The sequence below is a fragment of the Canis aureus genome, chromosome 13 (genome assembly GCF_053574225.1).
Source record: "Canis aureus isolate CA01 chromosome 13, VMU_Caureus_v.1.0, whole genome shotgun sequence".
Classification (NCBI taxonomy): domain Eukaryota; kingdom Metazoa; phylum Chordata; class Mammalia; order Carnivora; family Canidae; genus Canis; species Canis aureus.
The window spans coordinates 14,602,886-14,621,884 of record NC_135623.1 but is presented as its reverse complement, the minus strand read 5'-3'; the positions used below and the strand labels follow the sequence as shown (position 1 = coordinate 14,621,884).

Below are 18,999 nucleotides of genomic sequence, written 5' to 3'. Positions count from 1 at the left end.
ACCCCAGACCAGGTTTTGCTCTCCGGTCCTTAGTCCCTCTCCTCCGCGATGAGTGAGTGGGCATTTCCAAATCCAGAACATTCTCACCAAACCCCTTTATGGGCCCGACGGAGGGCTTGGATGCTAACTGCACTTGGTGCCACTTTCCAGGGGAAGGCCAAGTAGTGGGAGGAGACACGAGGCGGGGGGTACGACGGGGGCCTGGTGCCGGAGAGGTCTACACTGAGGGCTAGCCTGTCGATCTTGGGTTTTGTCTGGGATTCTGAAGAGCTGAGCCATGAGGGTGGAACAGTGGGTCGAGGACCCGGTCCTCCTCGAGGGCCAAGCAAGGGTGCGTCTCACCGTTGTAGGTCCCTCGGCTGCCCGAGAGCCCAGGATCCCTGAATGACCCTCATGGGGGCTCTTTCTGTGCAACAGCATCAGATCTCGACCAACGGAGAAGATCGGCGTCAGCAGGTTTTCATCCTGGTCAACCAAACAGCACAGGCGTTATCTGGGGAAAGAGTTCTGGGGCTGAGACATGGCCCTGGACCCCGAGCCTTCCCTAATGCACAGACAATTCAAGAAAGGGTGCAGGCTCCACCTGTGACAGCTCCGAAGGGCCTGTCCCCTTCCCCGGAGCCCGGCCACAGAGCCGTGCCATCTCCTGTAGGGCTGTTTCGGCGCAGCATCTTCAGCCGGGGAGCCCAGAACGCGCCATGGTCCTGGCCACCCAGAGCCCAGCCATACCCTAGACCACCACCCACTGAAGACAGGAAACGAACACTTGGTGGCTGCTCACCGTGATCATAAGGAAGCGTGTTTGCATGTCCTTGCACCCACAGGGACCCAGGGGAACTCGGGGTGGCCCGAGAGATCCCCTTTAGGACTATGGGAGAGTCTGACCTAACTCCCAGAGCAAGAAGGGGCTTAATCACGTAGCCTATGGCAGCCGCCCATCTTCCCCGAGCTCCCCAGGATACTGCCTTCGTACGCAAGTGCTGGAAGAATGACCTGTGAACCCAAGAAGGGTGGCCCAAGACCTCCTAGAAGGCCAAAGATCCAGGGAAAGTGAGTGGTACCTTTCCCGGGAGCCACAGAGCCCAAGGACACCCGGAACGCCCGGGGCTGCTGGCGACGTAATTAGGACCAAGTGAGATGATGGAACAGAGGAGGGGCACCGAGGGGGGTACAGGCCCCACGCCGTCCTGGTGAAACCTCGTGTGTCCTCCATGGTGGTCAAACACGGAGCGGCAGAGAAAGCAGGGATGCAGGGAGGCCACAAGAAGCCACTTAGTGCACACGTGACCTCGGAGCGCGTAGACGGAGCGACCCTACAGGTGAAAACTGAAGTGAGGGGGGCAGATACGGGCCACCCCCCACCCCCATAGGCAGGGTTGCGCTCCTAAAGCTCTGTTTTCCCAGCCTCGTTCCGCCCAGGGGGCTGGGACTCCCAGATGTGGGAATGTAGCACTTGCACCGGGCCCTGCGCTCGGCGGTGCTTGCGGTTTGGTTCTGGACAGGTTCCCGAGTCGGCCTGGGCTGGTAGTCCGCCGGGGCTAGGATCCTCCCAGGAGTCCTCTGAGAATCCTCCAGTTGGGATGCTTTTCTTCCTTTACATTCCGGGGGCACTGTGTGGCCGCATCGATTACCGTAATAATGCAAAGAGGCCTTATGACCACGAGGACGGGACGCTGCTGCCGCCATCGTTATGGTTGGCACGGTGATGTTTGGCGGCGCTGGCAAGACTCACAACACAGGGCCATGTAGGTCGCAGCCCCTCGCCTCGGGAGGCCGCCGTCTTGCCGGGAGACCAAACCCCTCAGCACGCACGCACGGCTCCCCTGCAAGCAGCTGGCACGCAGTAGCTGTCCATATTAGTGGGGTGCGGAGCTAACCTAACATCTACACCTAGAAAGGTTTTAGAACCACGATGCTTGGGATGCATCCCAGACCTGCTGGACCGGAATCTCCGGGGATGAAGATCCTTGCTTTCACAAAGCCTTTGAGTCATTTGAATGACTAGCCACATCTGAGCCCATAAATATCTCCTTTCCCCGTAAAATATCTGCATATTTAAAAATAAAGTGATCCATGCCCTCCGACCAGTGGGGGTGAAGTCTGAGTTTGGCTCCACAGAACTGGCATCCGCTGGGCCCACGGGACTGGGACAGGACCCCGCTCTCTGTCATCCCCGTCCCACATGTGTGCCCCCCTCTAGGGACGGGGCTTCTGCTCCTGTTCTTGATTTCTTCTCCACGCCCTGCTCCGGGAAGGCCCTTCCTAATCCTGCAGCATCTGGCTGGGGCAGGGACACCCTGCAGGGGTGGACCTTCTTCTCCGTGGGGAGGCCTTGCGTCAACCCAGAAGCTACCCCCTTCCACGAACAGCCACCTGTTTAGGAGTAAGGGTAACCGGGGATGCATGACCTACATTGGCCTGGGAGGACAAGTGCTGACTCCACTTCCTAAGGCCTCCTGATGGGAAGTGCTGGCAAGCAGCTTCAGGAGCCATCCCTTTGTTCGGGACCAGATCCCCCGGCCCCAGCCCTCCTCACCCCTGGCTTACCCTCCCCAGGCAGCCCCTCTGCTCCGGGAAAGCTTCCTGGCCATGACTATGGCGTCCCTTCTCCAGTGCAGGAGCAGACCCAGAGCCTCCCCACCTCCCATCACCACCCGGACGTTGAACAAGGAAATTATTCCTCCGGATTACTGGAGGCCCTCATACAGAGCGGGTGTCTGCTCCCCCAGCTGACCACAACCTCTGCATGGGACTAGCACAGGGAGACCGCCTGTCTTCAGTGTCGGGCTCTGGAGGGCTGGGTAACAAGGGAAGGGGGGGCCCCAGAGCCTCACATGCTGGTTTCCAATTTCTAGGAATTGGCCTAAAATCCAAATGTGGCCCAAAGCCATCCCTGGGTTCCCTGCTTCTCTCCTGGGGCCACCTGTGGTCTGGGAAGGCCTAGAGAACTGAGCAGAGCCTGACATCAACCGAGGATGCTCACACAGCCCTCACTGCAGCCTCCTGCCCCGACCACGAACCGTGCCCACGAATATTATGCCCCACGCTGAGGCTGACGCTGTCAAACCTTGGCCGATCCCAATTCTGGCTGCAAACATTTGAAAAAGGCAATTTCCAAAGAGTCTGTTGCAGTCATATTTTCTGGGCCAAAGGAAAGGATGTCTGAAATTGTTCTTGTCCTGGAAAATCCGGGAGTATATATTTACAGGGAAAGTCGGGGCTCAGCTATAGAGAAGAGGCAAAAACAGACGGGCTGCCCCTGTGCCTGGGGCACTGCGGTCGAGGTAGGAGGGGAGTGAAAAAAGTACCTGCCTGTTTAAAAATAAAGGTAGCAAGCGATGTATGTGACCTCTATGAAGAAAACCACAAAGCTGTTATATTTAGAAAAATGAAAGTAGATGAACAAAAAAGAGGGACATGCCATGTTTCTGGATGGGAAGGCCGTGTATGATAAAAATGCCTATTTTGCTGAAGTTAATTTACGGTTTAATAGGAGCGCACATACAAAATCCCAATAGGATTTCTTTCTTTCTTTCCTTTTCTTTTTTACTCTGACAAAATGATTCTAAAATTAATCTTGAACAACAAACAGATGAGAATAACAATGAACATTTCTGAAAGAGAAAATAATTAAGGGAGGAAGGAGTAGTTTCTAGCTCTGCCAGATATTAGAACATATTATAAAACAACAATTAAAATTATTCAATGCCGGTGCTAAGATGGAAATAGAGCAGCAGAACAAAGTGGTGTCTCAAGAAACAGACTTAACCGCATGTGAGGATTCAGTATGTGATAAAACAATTCATTTCCCTCAAATCAAAAGGGAAATGAATTGCTTAATACATCGTGTTGGAAAACTGCTTAATAGTTGGGACCATACATTATACATTCATCTAAATAAACTCCACATGGATTAGCAAATTATATTTTTTAAAAAATCAAATTACTGACAAATAACCAAAAATAGAACAAACTGCCTCTCAGAGTCATGGTGGATGATAACTCCGTCGGCTTTGAAGAGGGATCACTAATATTGAGGGTTTGTCTGCATAAAATGAATGTACGATGCAAAATGGAAAATAATAATAATAATAAAAAATAGGAAAATAGATTGGGAAACTAGATGCACAAAAAACTGCAAGTGTTTCTTGCCACAGTGGAGAATGAGCACCTCCAAACTGTAAAGGAAAATACCAGCACGGCCCTCAGGGAGCCGCATGTCAGGGCAGGCATGTGCCACACGGGATCGCAAGCAGCAAGTGCTCCCGCGCCCTGTAGACAGGACTGGCCGGCAGCTGGGCTGGAGGAAAGCAGCCAGGAGCTGCAGAAAGCGCTGCACACCGAGGCCCGGGTGGGCGGTGCACTCGTGTGTGCACCAGTGTGCACTGGCGAGTCTACTAGGCGTCCCTGTGGATGGGCTCAGACCCCGTTGCTCGTCTCAGAGCCAGGCTGCTCCCTGCACGTCCCCGTCCCAACAGGAGCACAACCTCGTCCTCCTATCTTCCAGGCTCTGCGGTCCTCTACGCTCCGTGAGGGTGGGGGGCTGTTGCTCCCGTTTAGCACCCACCAGGATACCTGTCCCGGTGCAGACGCTCCGCAAATATGCGCTAAATAAAAGAATGAATCCTCATGGGGTGGATCCTAAATGCATCCGTATCACCAATGCTTTCTAGTTGAAAAAACTAAATTTTGAACCACGAGAACCCCCTTTAATTTGCAAAATTATGTCCCTCTCTGCATCAGGGCAAGCTCTTTGAGGTCAAGCTCTTTGAGGACACAGCATGGGTCACAACATGTGGCCCCTTACGGAAACCGGCAAGGGTGTGTTGCTGGGGATTTACTGGACTTATTAAATCAGCAGTTTTATAAAAGGTCACCCAGATACGTGGGGTTTGGCGATGCAGATAAAGGTTGCAAGCAGTATGTTATGTGACCTAGATGAGGAAAACCGCAACGTTGCGGTATCTGGAAAAGCGAAAGCAGAGGAACGTGAAAGAGAGACGCCATGTTTCTGGGTGGGAAGGCCACACGGTACGTGAATATCATTCTTTTTTTTTTTTTTTTTATGAATATCATCCTTGATCGTACAGCTTTTGTTACTGGCATCATGAACCGGCACAGCACTTTGGGGGAGCCGTGCATACGCCCAGCGCCGTCAGAATGCTCACACTCCAGCCTGACAACCTCACTTCTGGAGATCCACCCTAAGGAATTAGAGTTCAAGAGAAGACGCAGGAAAAAAAAAAAAAAAAGAAAGAAAAAAAAAAGAAAAAAAGCTACGTGCGTAAGGATGTTCATTCCAGCTTTATGTAAAATAACTGAACAAGACACTTGACTAGGCCAAGGCTCCATCCAGTAAATAGAATATTCCGCAGATAACTAAGGATGGAAAGCGCGAGAGACCTGCAGCAGCCTGGTAAGGTAACGTGACCCGTAACACAGAATGGGGGTTGATATGTTCCCTACAAAACCACGCGTACTATGGACGCATGTGGATAAGAATTAAAGAACAGCCAAGGTTCTTGGCCGAAATCAGTTTTGGTTTAAAGAAGTGAAATGAAGAGTATTTTACTTGTAACGTCTACATTTACTTAAATGTTTAAAATACTAGAATATACCAAGAGCCTGTGCTGAGTTATGACCCCTGTGCTCCAGATACTTCCCAAAGGAGTCCTAGCACACTACGTAAGGCTAGGCTCAAGAGATACCCCTCCTCCTCCATCCCCAGATGAGCAAGATCATCCCCGGAGGCCTTCCGGGTTACGATTGGACCAGAACATCTGCTCTTATGCAGCTGAGCCTGTATACAGTAGGTGCTCAATAAATCAACGATGGATGGATCAACGGATGGGTAGAAGGAATGAGAAAAAGTAAAGCTAGGGCAATGCTTGGGCACCCGCATATTGCACATGGGCAGACCGCATTCCTACGGTTCCAACGAGGGTCTTGGGTCCAGCCTTCATGAATTTGCTTAATGCTTGTCCCTCTCTGACACTTCACGGGAGGAACTCAGCCAACACCCTGCGCTAGTAATTTGGCCCTAAGGCCTCCTTGTCCTTGCTGCTGCACATGAGCCCTTGGATTCTGGAAATCCGGCACAGTGGAGATAGTAGAGGGCTTGGGTAGGAACCCACTCCGTCACTGAACCTTTCAAATCCCAGCCCAACCCTTAGTGGTCCTACAACCTCTGAGCTAGTCCCCGTGTCTCCTTGGGCTTTGTTTCCACTGGTAAAATGAGAAAAGAGAATATTCCATGAAGCCGTAGGGTTAATGGTTAATAAACCATTTACGAAGTATTGGCATCCTCCTTCACCCCAAGCTTTCCCACCATTGCAATCCTACAGGCTTTAACCACAGCCTCACTTAAAATGCAAAAACACAGAGTTCTTCATCTTTCGAATCTGGCAAGTCAAGTGTAGAGTGCCCTGGACTGGTGGGTCACAATCTTGGGTGCTCCTTCTCTCAGGGGATACCGGCCAGTGTCCGATAGGGAGTCATTTTGGTTGTCACAACCAGCTACAGGAGGGGTGTGCGTGCCACGGGCTTCTAGTGGGTACAGGACAGGGACGTCCAACAGCACTCAGGACTGCCCCTCCTCCACCAAAGGAATTATCTGGTCCAAAATGTCGACAATGCCGAGGCTGAGAATCCAGATGACCATGTGGCTCCATGCACTTTGTCCAGATGTGTGTGCATGTGCGTGTGTGTCAAGTGTGGGGCCGCGTGGGGGGCTCAGGGGGAGGAACTCGGGGTGTAGGGACTAACAGAGGACCACTCCCCACGGCATTCCTGCGTGGAGCACCCTCCTTTACCTGTCGGCACGGCAAGGCCCCAGCCCCGTGCCCTCTGGGACATTGTCTCCGGGGCCCCAGGACCCACTTGCCCTCCCTTGGTCTCTCAAAGGTTTGGCTGCTGATCCCCGCCTTGCACTGCACCCACGCCGTGGGCCCTGCCTTCGCATGTGGCGTGTCGCAAGCAGGCCACGTCCACTAGAGCTGAGCGATCAGGCTTCACACATCCCCGCCCCCCGTCCCCCCCGCCACCCCTCCCCCCGCGGTGCACAGAACGGCGAAAGAGACACTGTGTTTGTGGAGTTTGTGGGGTCTCCGCGCATCTCTAGTGAAGCCTGTTTTGAAACCTCTTTTATAAGTGGCCGCTAATGGACCGATAATTGGTTTCCTGGCCACCTCGTGAAGTGTGAAGCCGTCTGCAGGCCTGTCAACAAAGCCTCAAGGATCCCTGCGCCACCTGCACTGCCAGGCTGACTTGGGGCGGGAGGAAAACTACCGGGCTGCACGGGGCAGGCCCTCCATGCTTCTGCAAGGGATGGGGAGACGTGGGCAGAAATTCACTCCGGGAAAGTGAAGAAAATGTGCGGCGGGGCCAGCACGTGTTCGGCAGGACGCCAGGTTGAGCATGCTTCCCGGGCAGAGGCCGACCAGCTCTGAATCCAACGCACGATGCGCGGCGCGGGGTAGACGCACAGCAAACACTGCTGGGCGGACGCCAAGTACTCCCACTTCTAGCTGACTTTGAGCACAGGTCCCTGCAGGTGTGGATTAACCGCAGAGGAGGACACTCGGAGGAAAGAAGCTGGCTCCGTCCTTCCTTTCAAAATGCTTCTCACTGTGAGAAACATCATCTCCTTTAACACCTAGATTAAAAAAAAAAAAACAAAAAAGACCATCTATCGAGCGTTTACTACTGCGAGGGCCGCTCAAAAGCCCCGCGGATGGTTCTGAAGCCTCCGCTTTGCTACAGGGAACGTTTGGGAACATGAAGAGTGTGTTCGCGCCGTCTCCCGAGGAAAGAGCCGTCTGGAAGGAAATGCTTCAAGAGAAGAATGATGCGCCGCTTTGCACTTCTTTGGACAATTGTTCATGGAAATTTGGACCATCAACACACTGCCCCGAACCCCTTCTAAATCCTTTTTTTTTTCCCCTTCTAAATTCTAAGAGGGAAACAAGAGTGGGTCCACTCGGTGTGGTACTAATAATATTCATTGTGACGTGTGGGGAGATTCAGGGCATTTACGCAGACTCTTGCTAGAGGGGCTTCTGTCCGTCCGTTACCCCCGCCTCGCCAAGCACAGAGGTGGACCACATGCTTTCATATTTTTGTGGACACTCATAGACGTCGGCCCTTCCCTGGGGGTCACCCGTTAGGACACATTTGATCGGGGGTCAGGGTCAGGGTCAGGACTGCGGCTTGACAACTCCTGGACGCTACGTGACCTGCTCGGTCAATGACCCACTTTCCGAAGTGGCTTCCAAGCACTCGCCGTGGGCAGTGAGGACGGTTGAGGCCACAGTGACCTTGTTCTGTAAATATGATCACAGGGGCTCAGAATCGGGAGCCAGGACGGACGCCACCCTGCCAGACACATTACGAAACCAAAATGCAGACAGAGGAGGGCTCCCTGGCCGCCGTCACGGGCCCGAGCCAGGACCCAGAATCACGTCTCCGGAGTCTGAATCCCAAGCTGTCTCCGTAACCCAGGGCTGCTTAGGGTCCTGTTTTACCACCGAGTAGACCGTGCGGCCCTTGGGGGCAATGCCGGGGACCCGCAGCAGTGTCGGCGCAGGGGCTGGGTACTCATGGGGGCTGACAGCTGGCACTGGCACTCCCCTGGCTTCGTGGGAAGGGGACGCGTCCTTGCTGGGCGGCGCCAGGGCACGGGGCCAGCTGGCTCTCTCCAGCCTCTTCACTGAGGCCAGTGTCCCGGCGGCTCCAGCTGTGTCCTGTTGCACCCAAGGGACCCGAAACACTGGAGCAACAGGGGCGCCTTGGGGATGTCAGACCCCTACTCCCCAGACCCATCCGGGGGATGCAAGGTCACACTGCCCCTCCGCCGCCCGGTGCGGGCTCCATGGGCTCATCCAACGCCTCTCGGCTCCCCTCTCTCATTTTAAACCACAGAGAGTGCTGCTACCCCCTTGTCGGGCGGCTCCGTCCTTGCTCCCCCTCCCTTTGCAAGCAGTGGGGGGCCGCCAGCCTTGCTCCTGGAAACGAAGGGCCTGCTGAGCGGCGCTTCATGGCCCTAGGCTCTCACGGAAGGTTCTAGAAAGAGTCCCTAAAACCCTTCCAGAGGGCCAAAGGGTCAAGTAGGTCTTCTGCTGACCAGCATCCCTCAGCCTGTGAGGCAGGAGACTTTACCGCGTCCCATGACGCGGCGGCTCTGCTACCCCTTGGCCCAGGGGCCTGAGCCTCTTCCAGTCCTCCCTGCCTGCTTCACCCGGCGGACTTGAGGATGAAGCCGCCACCATGCTGGGCCCCCACAGTCCACATCTCGGCCTCCACCCTGTAGCGCAGAGCAGCGCGTGTCTGTCCAGCAGCTCAGGCCTCTGCTCCCGCCAGCCCTGGGTGGCCCTGCCCAGTCCCCCCACCCCCGGCCCAGCCCCCTTGGCTCCCAGGCCCCTACGGGGCTAGAGGTTGGCGCTATGTCCTAACCACACCCGGCTGGAGAGACGGGCGGATTTCATGCCGTTTTATTTACTTTTTTTGCAACAAGCGTGTGTCTAAAAGCGATTTGCTCTTGGAACCTCCGCAAGCATCTTTACACAGACTCCCAAGTCGGCACAGATGCTCCGTCAAGACAAAGTGATTTTTGTTGTTGTTGTTTGAAAAGGTACGACCCCAGGCACTGGCTCATCTGCTGAAATCTCAGTCCTGTGACGTCCCCTGGAGCCCCCGGCATCCTCTGCGCCTCAGCCCCGGGACGGGGTGGCCACGCTACTCTGTGGCACCCGCAGACCCCAAACCCACTGCGGCAGGAGAAGTGACCAAAGGGTCAGGCTTCTGCTCTCCCCTGCGAGAAGCCGACGGAAAGAGGTGGAGGGGGTGGGGTGGCGAGGGTTGGGCGAAGAGGAGGTGCCAGCCCGGGAGCCGGAGCCGCAGACTTCCCGACAGAGACCACGCGGGGCCCCCCTTTGCCGCCTGCCGGGCGCAGGACTTCAAGGACCGTTTCCGCCGGACAGTATGGTCATCCTGCCCCAGAGGGAGGATGCAGGGCCTCCTTGTCGCTGCCATCGGGTGAGCGCCCCAAAGGATCAGCAGTCCAGAGACAGCTTGGTCCCCCCACCAAGTCCAGCCCAAGAAGCAGCAATTCGAGGGACCCCCTCCTCGCCCGGCCGGCCGGAGCTCCCGGGGCCCAGAGGCTGGCAGTGAGTCTTGCAAACCCGCAGGCCCTGGCCCTGATCGGAGTCACGGTGTCACGGGCGGCCACGGGGGACACGTCTGGGTTGGAGCCTGGCGGACGGGCCCCCGTGGCCCCTGCCCTGCCCTGCCCTCGAGGACCCGCGAGGAGGCAGGACGGCCCAGAAGGCGCCCCCCACCGGCAAGAGCAAGCGTTCCCGGGCTTCTGCCTACGTCACCGCCGGAAACGAGGGCCCGGCCGGCACCGCTGGGGAGGGAAGACACCAGGCAGCGCGAAGCTGTTGCCACGACCTGCGAGGTGCCCGAGGACGGGCCCTGGGTCGGCCAGTCAGTGGGGGCCTCTGCCCCTCGGGGTCCCCAGAGCGGCCCCGTCCCCGCTCACTTACACACGCAGCCTGGCTTCTTAGCCGACCACTGGTTATTCTTTTGGCACGTGATTGCCTTCTGGCCCACCAGCTCGAAGGCGGGCTGGCACTCAAACTTGAGCGTGTCGCCGTGGCGGAACCGGGAGCCTTCCCTCCGGCCGTAGGCGGGGATGCCGGGGTCGCCGCAGCTGCCCTGCTCGATCTCTGCAAGACACGAAGGGGAGAAAACAGAGACAAAGGTGACTGCCCGCCTTCCGGGGAGCTGGGGGTCCGCGTCCCGGGTCTGTGGCGCCTCCACCCCCCACCCCGGCTGGGGCCCAGGGCGGCCCGGGGGGACCTCCCGCAAGCATTTGTGCCGCGGCCCGTTCACAACCACATCCCGGGTGGACTGGCCTTCCGGCCACCTGCTGGGCGCACGCAGCATCTGGGGGGGGGGTGTGGGCGCTGCACCCCGCGGAGCTGGGTCCCCGGGCTCTGGGACACTCCCGGCCCAGGAGCGAGCAGAGATCGGCGCGGAGCTCCCTGGCCTCGGCTCCATCCTGAGCGGCCAAGGGGAGCGGGAACGAGGCGGCTTCGTGCCTGCCGTGCCCCCGCCGAGATCACGCGAGGCTCCACATTCGCTGCCTCCCGCCAGGGAGGTGCGTTCACAAAGCTTTCCCTGAACTCTTAGATGGCAAAGTGCCCCGAGCGGCTCAACGACAGGCTTTTACAGTTCGCTGGGTTCAGCCGTGTGGGTTGCACACAGAGTGGGTTCCCCGGGACAGCCCGGCCTCAGGGGACAGTCAGCGGGGCCCTGGACGTGTCGGGAGAGGCCTCTGTCCTGGCTGGGCCCCGGGTGTCCCCTGGAGTCACCTCCACCGCCAGCAGCCTGTGCTTGGTGCTGTGACAGGGGAAGGGGGGCCAGGGGCCCCAGGGGACGGGAGGGGGGAGGGAGAAGAGGGCAGGAGCTGTCTGTGGGGAGGGAGAGAAAGGGACGGGGGGGGATGGGCGGCTGGGGGCCCGTGACGTGGAGGGGAGGCAGCCGGAGCAGTCGGGGAGCCTGCTGGGTGCCTTCCCGGATGTGGGCCCCGGGGGACCTGCCTCTGCTGCAGACGCGACTGTGGGCCCCGGGCGGCAGGTGCGTGAGCCCAGCAGCCGAGATCCCGCATGAGCCGTCCTACCACCACCCGCGGGCTCTGTGGGGCGCCCGGGCTGCCCAGCGCTGCCCTGTGCCGACACGCTCGTCACCGCCGTGCCCCCTGAACATTGGGGCCTGCAGCGCTCTGCCGGGCTGGGAAAAGGCATTCCCTGGCTGGGGGTGTGCACATGTGAGTGCAAGTGTAAGCGTGAGTGTGCGAGCGAGTATGAGGGAGTGTATGAGTGTGAGCAAGTGTGAATGTGAGTGTGAGCGACTATAATGAGTACAAGTGTGAGTGTGAGCAAGTGTGAGTTTGTGAGCCAGTGTGTGAGCGCAAGTGAGTGTGAGCGTGAGTATGTGAGCGTGTGTGAGCATGAGTGTGTGACCATGAGCATGAGCCAGTGTGTGACTGTGAGTACGGATGTGTGAGCATGTGAGTGCAAGTGTGAGTGTGTGAGCGAGCGTGAGCGAGTATAGGAGCACAAGTGTGTGAGAGTGAGCGTGAGTGCGAGTGTAAGCCAGTGTGAGCATGTGTGAGTGTGTGTGAACATGTGTGAGCATGAGTGTGAGCATGTGAGGGAGTGGGAGTGTGAGCCAGTTTGCAAGCGTGAGTGTGTGAGCACAAGTGAGTGTGAGCGTGTGAGCAAGTGTGTGTGTGAGCATGTGTGAGCATGAGTGAGTGTGAGTGTGTGAGCATGAGTACGAGTGTGAGCGTAAGCCGGTGTATGAGCATGAGTGTGTGTGAGCGAGTGTGTGGGTGTGAGTGAGTGTGTGAGCAAGTGTGAGCGAGTGTGTGTGCGCAAGTGCGTGAGCGCGAGTGTGAGCACGTGAGCGTGTGCGCGTGCGGAGCATCCAGAAAGAGCCCGTGACTCAAATTTGGAAGGTGAGGCTGCGGGGAGCAGGCCTGAGCCCAGGGCTCCGGGGCACCGACTGACGCAGGCGAGGCCCGGCTTCCCGGGGAGCAAGCTGGCGAGAGCCCGGCCCACAGGGAAGGACGCTCGGGGCCCTGCGAGCGGCTCCCACCTCGGCCCCCGGCGTCAGCGCGTCAAGTGTTGGTGCTTTGACAAGTGAGGTTCGGCACAATCTCAACCGTGGGGGGGCGGGGGGTGGGGGGGGGACAGGCAGACGGAGCCGGGAGGGATAGCAGGAGGCCCCGGGCCGGGCCGGGTGTGCCTGCAGCCTGGGCGCTCGCTGCGCCTCCACGGGCCGACAGGGCAGGGTGGGCAGCGGCCGCGTGGGGCTTACGTCCCAGGGCAGAGTCCAGCGCGGGGGCACACTGGGGGCTCCGCTCGCAGGCGGTATGAGCAGCGGGACCGAGGATGCAACGGCCCCGGACGGGGCGGTGTCGGCCCCAGACAGGGTCAGGGACGTGGGACGGGCCAGCAGGACGCGGGCCTAAGGCCCTGGGCAGCAAGGATTTGGAGGAGGAGGGTTTCGGGGAGTAGCTCCCCAGCCCCAGAAGCGGCGGGGAGCAGCTGGGGGGCTGACGAGGGTCGGCGGGAGGAGGTCCCCGCGGGTGCTTGGGGTGCAGAGGGCGCACAGGCGATGGGGACGGGGACGGGGATGGGGGGAGCTGGACACCGGCAGGGGAGACGCTGTGCGGACACAAAGGAGGAAAAGCCCCGCGGCGTCCTGGAGCGTGGCGGACCTGAGGCGGAGGGAGGCGGATTTAGGATCGGAGAAGCTCAACCATGCTTGAAGCGAGGGAAGGAGGCGGACAGATGCCCGGATGCCCGGATGCCCAGAGCGAATGGTCGGCCGCAGCACCGGAGCACGGCGGGTGACAGCAGAGGCCCAGAGCCAGGGCCACCAGGGGCTCGCTGGGCCTTCAGGGGGACGCGGGGGTGGCATGTGAGCCCTATGGCTCAGTGAGGGGGGCCGCGGCCCTGGTGTCTGCCGACAGACGGGGCCTGGCCGTAGGGGGGCCAGGCAGGACCGGAAGGACTGAGGCCTCGGCCGGGGCACCGGCACCGGGGCCACGAGGGCGCAGGGGACACAGTTGGGTACAGCTGCGCAGGGCCCTGGGCCCGTCCCGTCCCCCAAGCCCTCGGGGGCTGGGCGCAGGACTCGAGGAAGGGGCTGGTGGGGGGGCTGGGGGCTGGGGGTGGCTTGGGAGGAAGCAGGAGCCAAGGGTGTGGCAGGGGCTCGGCTACGGGGGAGGGAGCGGGGCGGGGGATGGAGGGGCCAAGGGAGGGTGCGGCACGGCGGGCGGGAGGCCGGACCTCGGAGGTGCTGGGGTGCAGTCAGGGGGTGCGGGTGCTGAGGACAGTGAGGTCCAGCAGGGGATCGGCAGGACCTGGGGACGGTGACAGGAGGGCAAGAGCTGGACCTGGGCGAGCGTGAGGGCGGGGGAAGGGTGCCGGGCAGGTCGGGCCCAGCTGCTGTCCCTGGAGAGCGCTCCCAGGTCCCGGCTCTTGGGGCCCAGGGGTGGGGGTGGGGGTGAGGGTGAGGGTGGGGGCAGCCTCAGGGGAGGCAGGGCTGGGGCAGCCCCAGCAAAAGGGCAAAGGCACCGGAGTGCGTGTGCGGGGCCGCAGCAGGGCCGGGGCGGGGGCTTGGGGTTCTCAGCCCCTGGAGGCTGGGGGCTCTGTCCCTCCCTCCATCCGTCCCTCTGTCCGTCCCTCCGTCCCTCTCCCTACCGCCAAGCAGCTGCCCGCAGACCTAGGGTCTGCTTCCGAGATGCCCAGGCTTCCGCCCATGACCAGCCTCCGTCCCCTCCTGGGTTTTCCACTTTCCGATTCCAAATAGGACTCCCGCCCTGGGCCGAGGGGCCCCTCGGTTTCTCGGTTTCTCCTTCGTCTTTCCTTCTTGGTGCTGGTGCTTGCCGCCCTCTAGAGGGACCAACGCGGCCTTGGGGTCACCGCCCCCGGCGCTGGGGGCACAGCAGGGGGAGGAGGACAGGGACCGGGGCCTCGTGGGCCCACACCGTGCCGGGCATGAGGGACACAGCGACCCCCCGGCTCCGTCCACCCAGCACGGCGAGGCCTCACGATGACCATGCAGCTCGGGCAGCGAACGCAAGTGCAGATCCCGTGCCCACGCCACGCTCGGCAGCAGGTGGGGCTCTGGGGCCGGGCTGACGGCGGGGGCGGCGCTGGAAGCAGGGGCTCGGGCCGGGGCGCACCTGACGGGGCACCTCCCACCCTGAGGCCCCCGACCCCTCAGGCCAGCTCCCCGGTGGCCGTGGGGAGGAACCCGCGGCGGCACCGACGAGGCTCTAGATCTGCCCGTGGCACGACCGGGAGGCCTCGGGCACACCTGCCACGCTCCCGGGGCTCGTGTCATCGTCGTCAGCAGGATGGAAACGGTGCTCGCGCCGCGTCACGGCGTGCTGGGGGCTCAATGGTGAAATCCGTGTGGGCTCGGAGGCCGCGGGCCCTCGAAAGCCTTTGTCTGCACAACCAGGGGCAGCGTCTATGCATGTCCGGCAGCCCAGGCCCACTGCCCACCGGCCCCGCTCCTGGCAAGCAATGGGCACGTCCTCGGAGCTCCAGACGACCCCGGCGGGGGGTGCCAGGACCCCGTGGCCCACATCTGTGTCTCGGCGGTCGTACGTCTCCCTGCAAGGCCTTCACGACGCTGACGGAGTCGGGGGGGGGGGGGGGGGGGGGGAGGGGGCGAGGGGACGTTCTCTCTGGCCTGTCTCATTCCTCCAGGAGCTGGTCGGGGACGTGGGGGCCAGGGCGCACCTCCGAGCCGTGTGCAGCTCCCCACCCCGGAGCTGGCTGTCGGCTCTGTGGATGTCCGGGCAGACCGTCCCGCCGGGTTTCTCCTCCACGTCGTCACGCCGGTCGCCGCTGCTGCATGGGCGGCCTGCTGACCCTGCCGACCCGATGGCGCGGCCTCCTGTGCCGTTGCCCCCGCCCGGGGCCGGCCAGACCAGGGTGCAGCCCGGCTGCCCCCAGAGCGGGCTCCCGCCACCCGCCTCTCATGGACCCTGGCTCCTGGTGCCGAGCGGGCTTCACGGGGCTCACGGAGACGCAGTGTGCGTGCTGGGAGCTCCGGGCGCTTCCTGGCTGCAGCTCGGGCGCGGGGGCCGCTCAGCTCCCGGGGATGCCGGAGGCGGCACGGGCGTCCCGAGCACAGCAGGCTCGATGCTGGAAGCGGCCACGCGCACAAGGCAAAGGAAGGATCCGGAAAGGGGGGGTAGCCAGCGACGCCAGTCCGTGGCTCGTGGCCTTCCTTCTGGCCCGTGCAAGGCCGAGGCTGCTGGAAGCTCAGTGCGCCCTCTGCGGAGTGGAGCTCGGCTATCCTCCCGCATGCGTTGGCCCTCCTGCCCCCACGCTGTCCTCTCGGGGACGTCTGGCCAGCCGCTTGGCAGCCGCTGTGCCGGCCTCAGCCTCCGACGCCCGCTCCTCCAGGAAGCCTCCCCGGACGCCCTCGAGCCGGCTTAGCCCCCTCCCTGGTACCTCCCCAGCTTCCTGCACGTTCCCGACTCTACTGAACGCCGGCTGAGACTTGGGTGGAGGCACAGACCGTCTTCCTGTCCTTGGGGCCCCAGCGTCCCAAATGGGGGACCACGCACGTGCCCCATCCTCGGCACCATGCACGAGGCTCTGGGACAACGAGGACCACGGGTGCCCTCCCCGGGCATCCTCCCTGCACCGCGTCTGACCCGCCCGCGTATCTACAGGGCCAGGGGCCGGGCTCCTTTGTCCCCCGTGCCGGCCAAATCCCCCAACACAGCCTTCGGCTGCCGGATTCCAGGCTCTGAGTCAGGAGGCGAGGAGACTCCCAGATTGATGCTAAAACTTGTTAGCAAGTTGTATGTAATTTTATAATGTTTCTGGTAAGTGCTAATTGCCTGTTCCTTAAATATTTCTTGTTCTACTGGGAAGCAAAGCAATTGCAACTATGAATGCATTTCCTACAGCTGGCTGCCCCCTCGGAGGGGGCTGGATTTCCAGGCTCCGGGAGCTCAGGCTTTGAGGGCGCCGGAGCTGCCTCCCCGACCCTGACCTGCGACTGTGACACGCAGGACGGGGAGCGTTTCTAGACAAAGGACCCCCTTGTTCTCCCACCCCGGGGCTCAGGCTTCTAGTGAGGGGAGGGGTGGCCCAGTGGTGCCAGCTGCCAACCCCGAGGAGGCCGGGGCAGATGACCATGGGGCCGGGAGTCCCTGGAGGGGGGCGGGCTCTGCCCACGGATGCCTCAGGCCACCTGTGCGAAGTGAGATGGCAGGTACCCGCCTCCCCCCTCCCCCGCCCCGCTGGGCCAGGGCGTCTCACAGGGAAGAATCCCCCAGACGCTGGGCAGAGGGACCCGAGGCTTCAGGCCGGGCTGTAGGCTGGGAGGGGAGCTGCAGGCCAAGGGGAGTGGACTCGGGACGGGGCTGTTCACGGAGCACATCCCAGCTGCTGGCCGGAGTCGGGATTCACTACAGGAGCCCTGGGACGACCCCTGAGGGCATCTTATTAGCCCCTCTTCACAGGTGAGAACACTCGGGGTCGGGGACGTGGAGGGGGGATGCCCAGGATTAGGGATGTGGAGGGGGGGACACCCGGGATTAGGGATGCAGAGGGGGGACGCAGAGGGGGGACGTGGAGGGATGCATTAGGGATGCGGATGGATTAGGGATGGATTAGGGATGCGGAGGGGGGATGCGGAGGGGGGATGCAGAGGGGGGATGCGGAGGGGGGACTCCTGGGATTAGGGACGCAGAGGGGGGACGCCCGGGATTAGGGACATGGAGGGGGGACTCCTGGGATTAGGGATGCAGAGGGGGGCGCCCAGGATTAGAGACATGGAGAGGGGACGCCCGGGATTAGGAACGTGGAGGGGGGACGCCTGGGATAGGGATGTGGACGGGGGACGCCCAGTATTAGAGACATGGAGGGGGGATGCCCGGGATTAGGGATGGGGAGGGGGAGATGCCCAGGATTAGAGACACGGAGGGGGGACGCCCGGGATTAGGGATACAGATGGGGGACGCCCAGGATTAGGGACGTGGAGGGGGGACGCCCGAGATTAGGGACGCGGAGGGGGGATGCCTGGGATTAGGGACGCGGAAGGGGGATGCCTGGGATTAGGGATGCGGAGGGGGGATGCCCGGGATTAGGGATGTGGATGGGGGAACGCCCAGGATTAGGGACGTGGAGGGGGGATGCCCGGGATTAGGGACGTGGAGGGGGGATGCCCGGGATTAGGGACGTGGAGGGGGGATGCCTGGGATTAGGGATGTGGAGTGGGGACGGCCGGGATTAGGGATGCCCGGGATTAGGGATGTGGAGGCAGATCAGGGACATGGAGGTTGGAACACCCAGGATTAGGGATGGAGAGACTGGCTAAGAGCACACACAGGGCCAGGGAGGCCCCGAGGACACCCGGTCTGTTGGACCGAGGCCCGGGGGCCGTGGAGGGTCCGGGCGGGTGACGCTGGGAGGCTGCAGGACGGCGGCGTGACTGTTGTGTAGGAAGTCGTCCTGTGTGAACCGAGCGCTCCTGCACCTGCGCTGGCTCGGCCTGCGGGCCTGACGTGGACACACTGTGCGTCCGCCGAGGGGGGTCACGGGAGCCGCAGCGCGGCTGGATGGACCCGGGAGCTCAGCGTGGACGGTGCTGAGTCCCCAACTCACCTGGTGAGGTGCTCACCTCCTCTGTGGCTAGAGCCAGAGACGGGGCCTCTACGGCCCCTTGAGCCGTCGGGCGGGGTCACATCCACAGGATCCGGGTCCTTGCAAGAGGCGCCTCCAGGAGCTCGTGCTCTGTGTCTCCCGGGGCCAGCGCCCGGGCCGGGTGGCACAGCGGGGAGGCGGCCACGTGCAGCGAGCGCGCGGACAGCGAGGCGGCCACACCCTGGTCGTGCAGCTCTGGCCTTCAGAACCCCCACAGAACGGATTCCTACCCCGGCTCCTGGCCCATGGGACCGTGTCACGCGGCCCGTGGGGATTCACGACGTACGAAAACACCAAACCCCAGCTGCCTGGCACGCGGAACCCAGGCTCGCGCCCACTTCCTGGGGCACAGCTTTGGCTTCTACGGGCTTTTCCAAGGAACTGAAATTCTGCGACTCTCGTGGCCTCTGCAGCCAAAGGGACACGGAGTGGAATCCGAGGTCCCACGGGTCCTGGCCCTGATGTGATGTGACGAGGCAGGACGTCATCCCTCCGAGGTCAGGTCCCCCCGACAGGAGGAGCAGCCGTGGGCCAGCCGGGACCCGCATGCGGCCGGCAGCTTCTCCACCCGTGGCTCAGCTGTGACGCCGGGTCCCAAGCGGGCTTGCGGGGACCAGGGGGGATGACAGGAGGGACGGGGCGGTCCCTGGGGCCACCCAAGCCACGGGACTCTGTGGGAAACCCTTGAGAAAATGGGAACGAAGCTTCCGGCACATGACAGGCGCTCAGCGGTCTGTCCTCTTGTTCTCCG

The 18,999-nt window shown here is 61.3% G+C and overlaps 1 protein-coding gene across 1 annotated transcript in view; it reads right to left on the bottom strand.

Annotated features, from left to right (window-relative positions):
• CSMD2 (CUB and Sushi multiple domains 2) overlaps window positions 1–18,999 on the bottom strand; it is a 495,152-nt gene that overhangs the window by 210,027 nt on the left and 266,126 nt on the right. Inside the window, 1 exon segment of the mRNA XM_077844850.1 lies at window positions 10,542–10,724. Within this exon segment, the coding sequence (XP_077700976.1) occupies window positions 10,542–10,724 (183 nt within the window).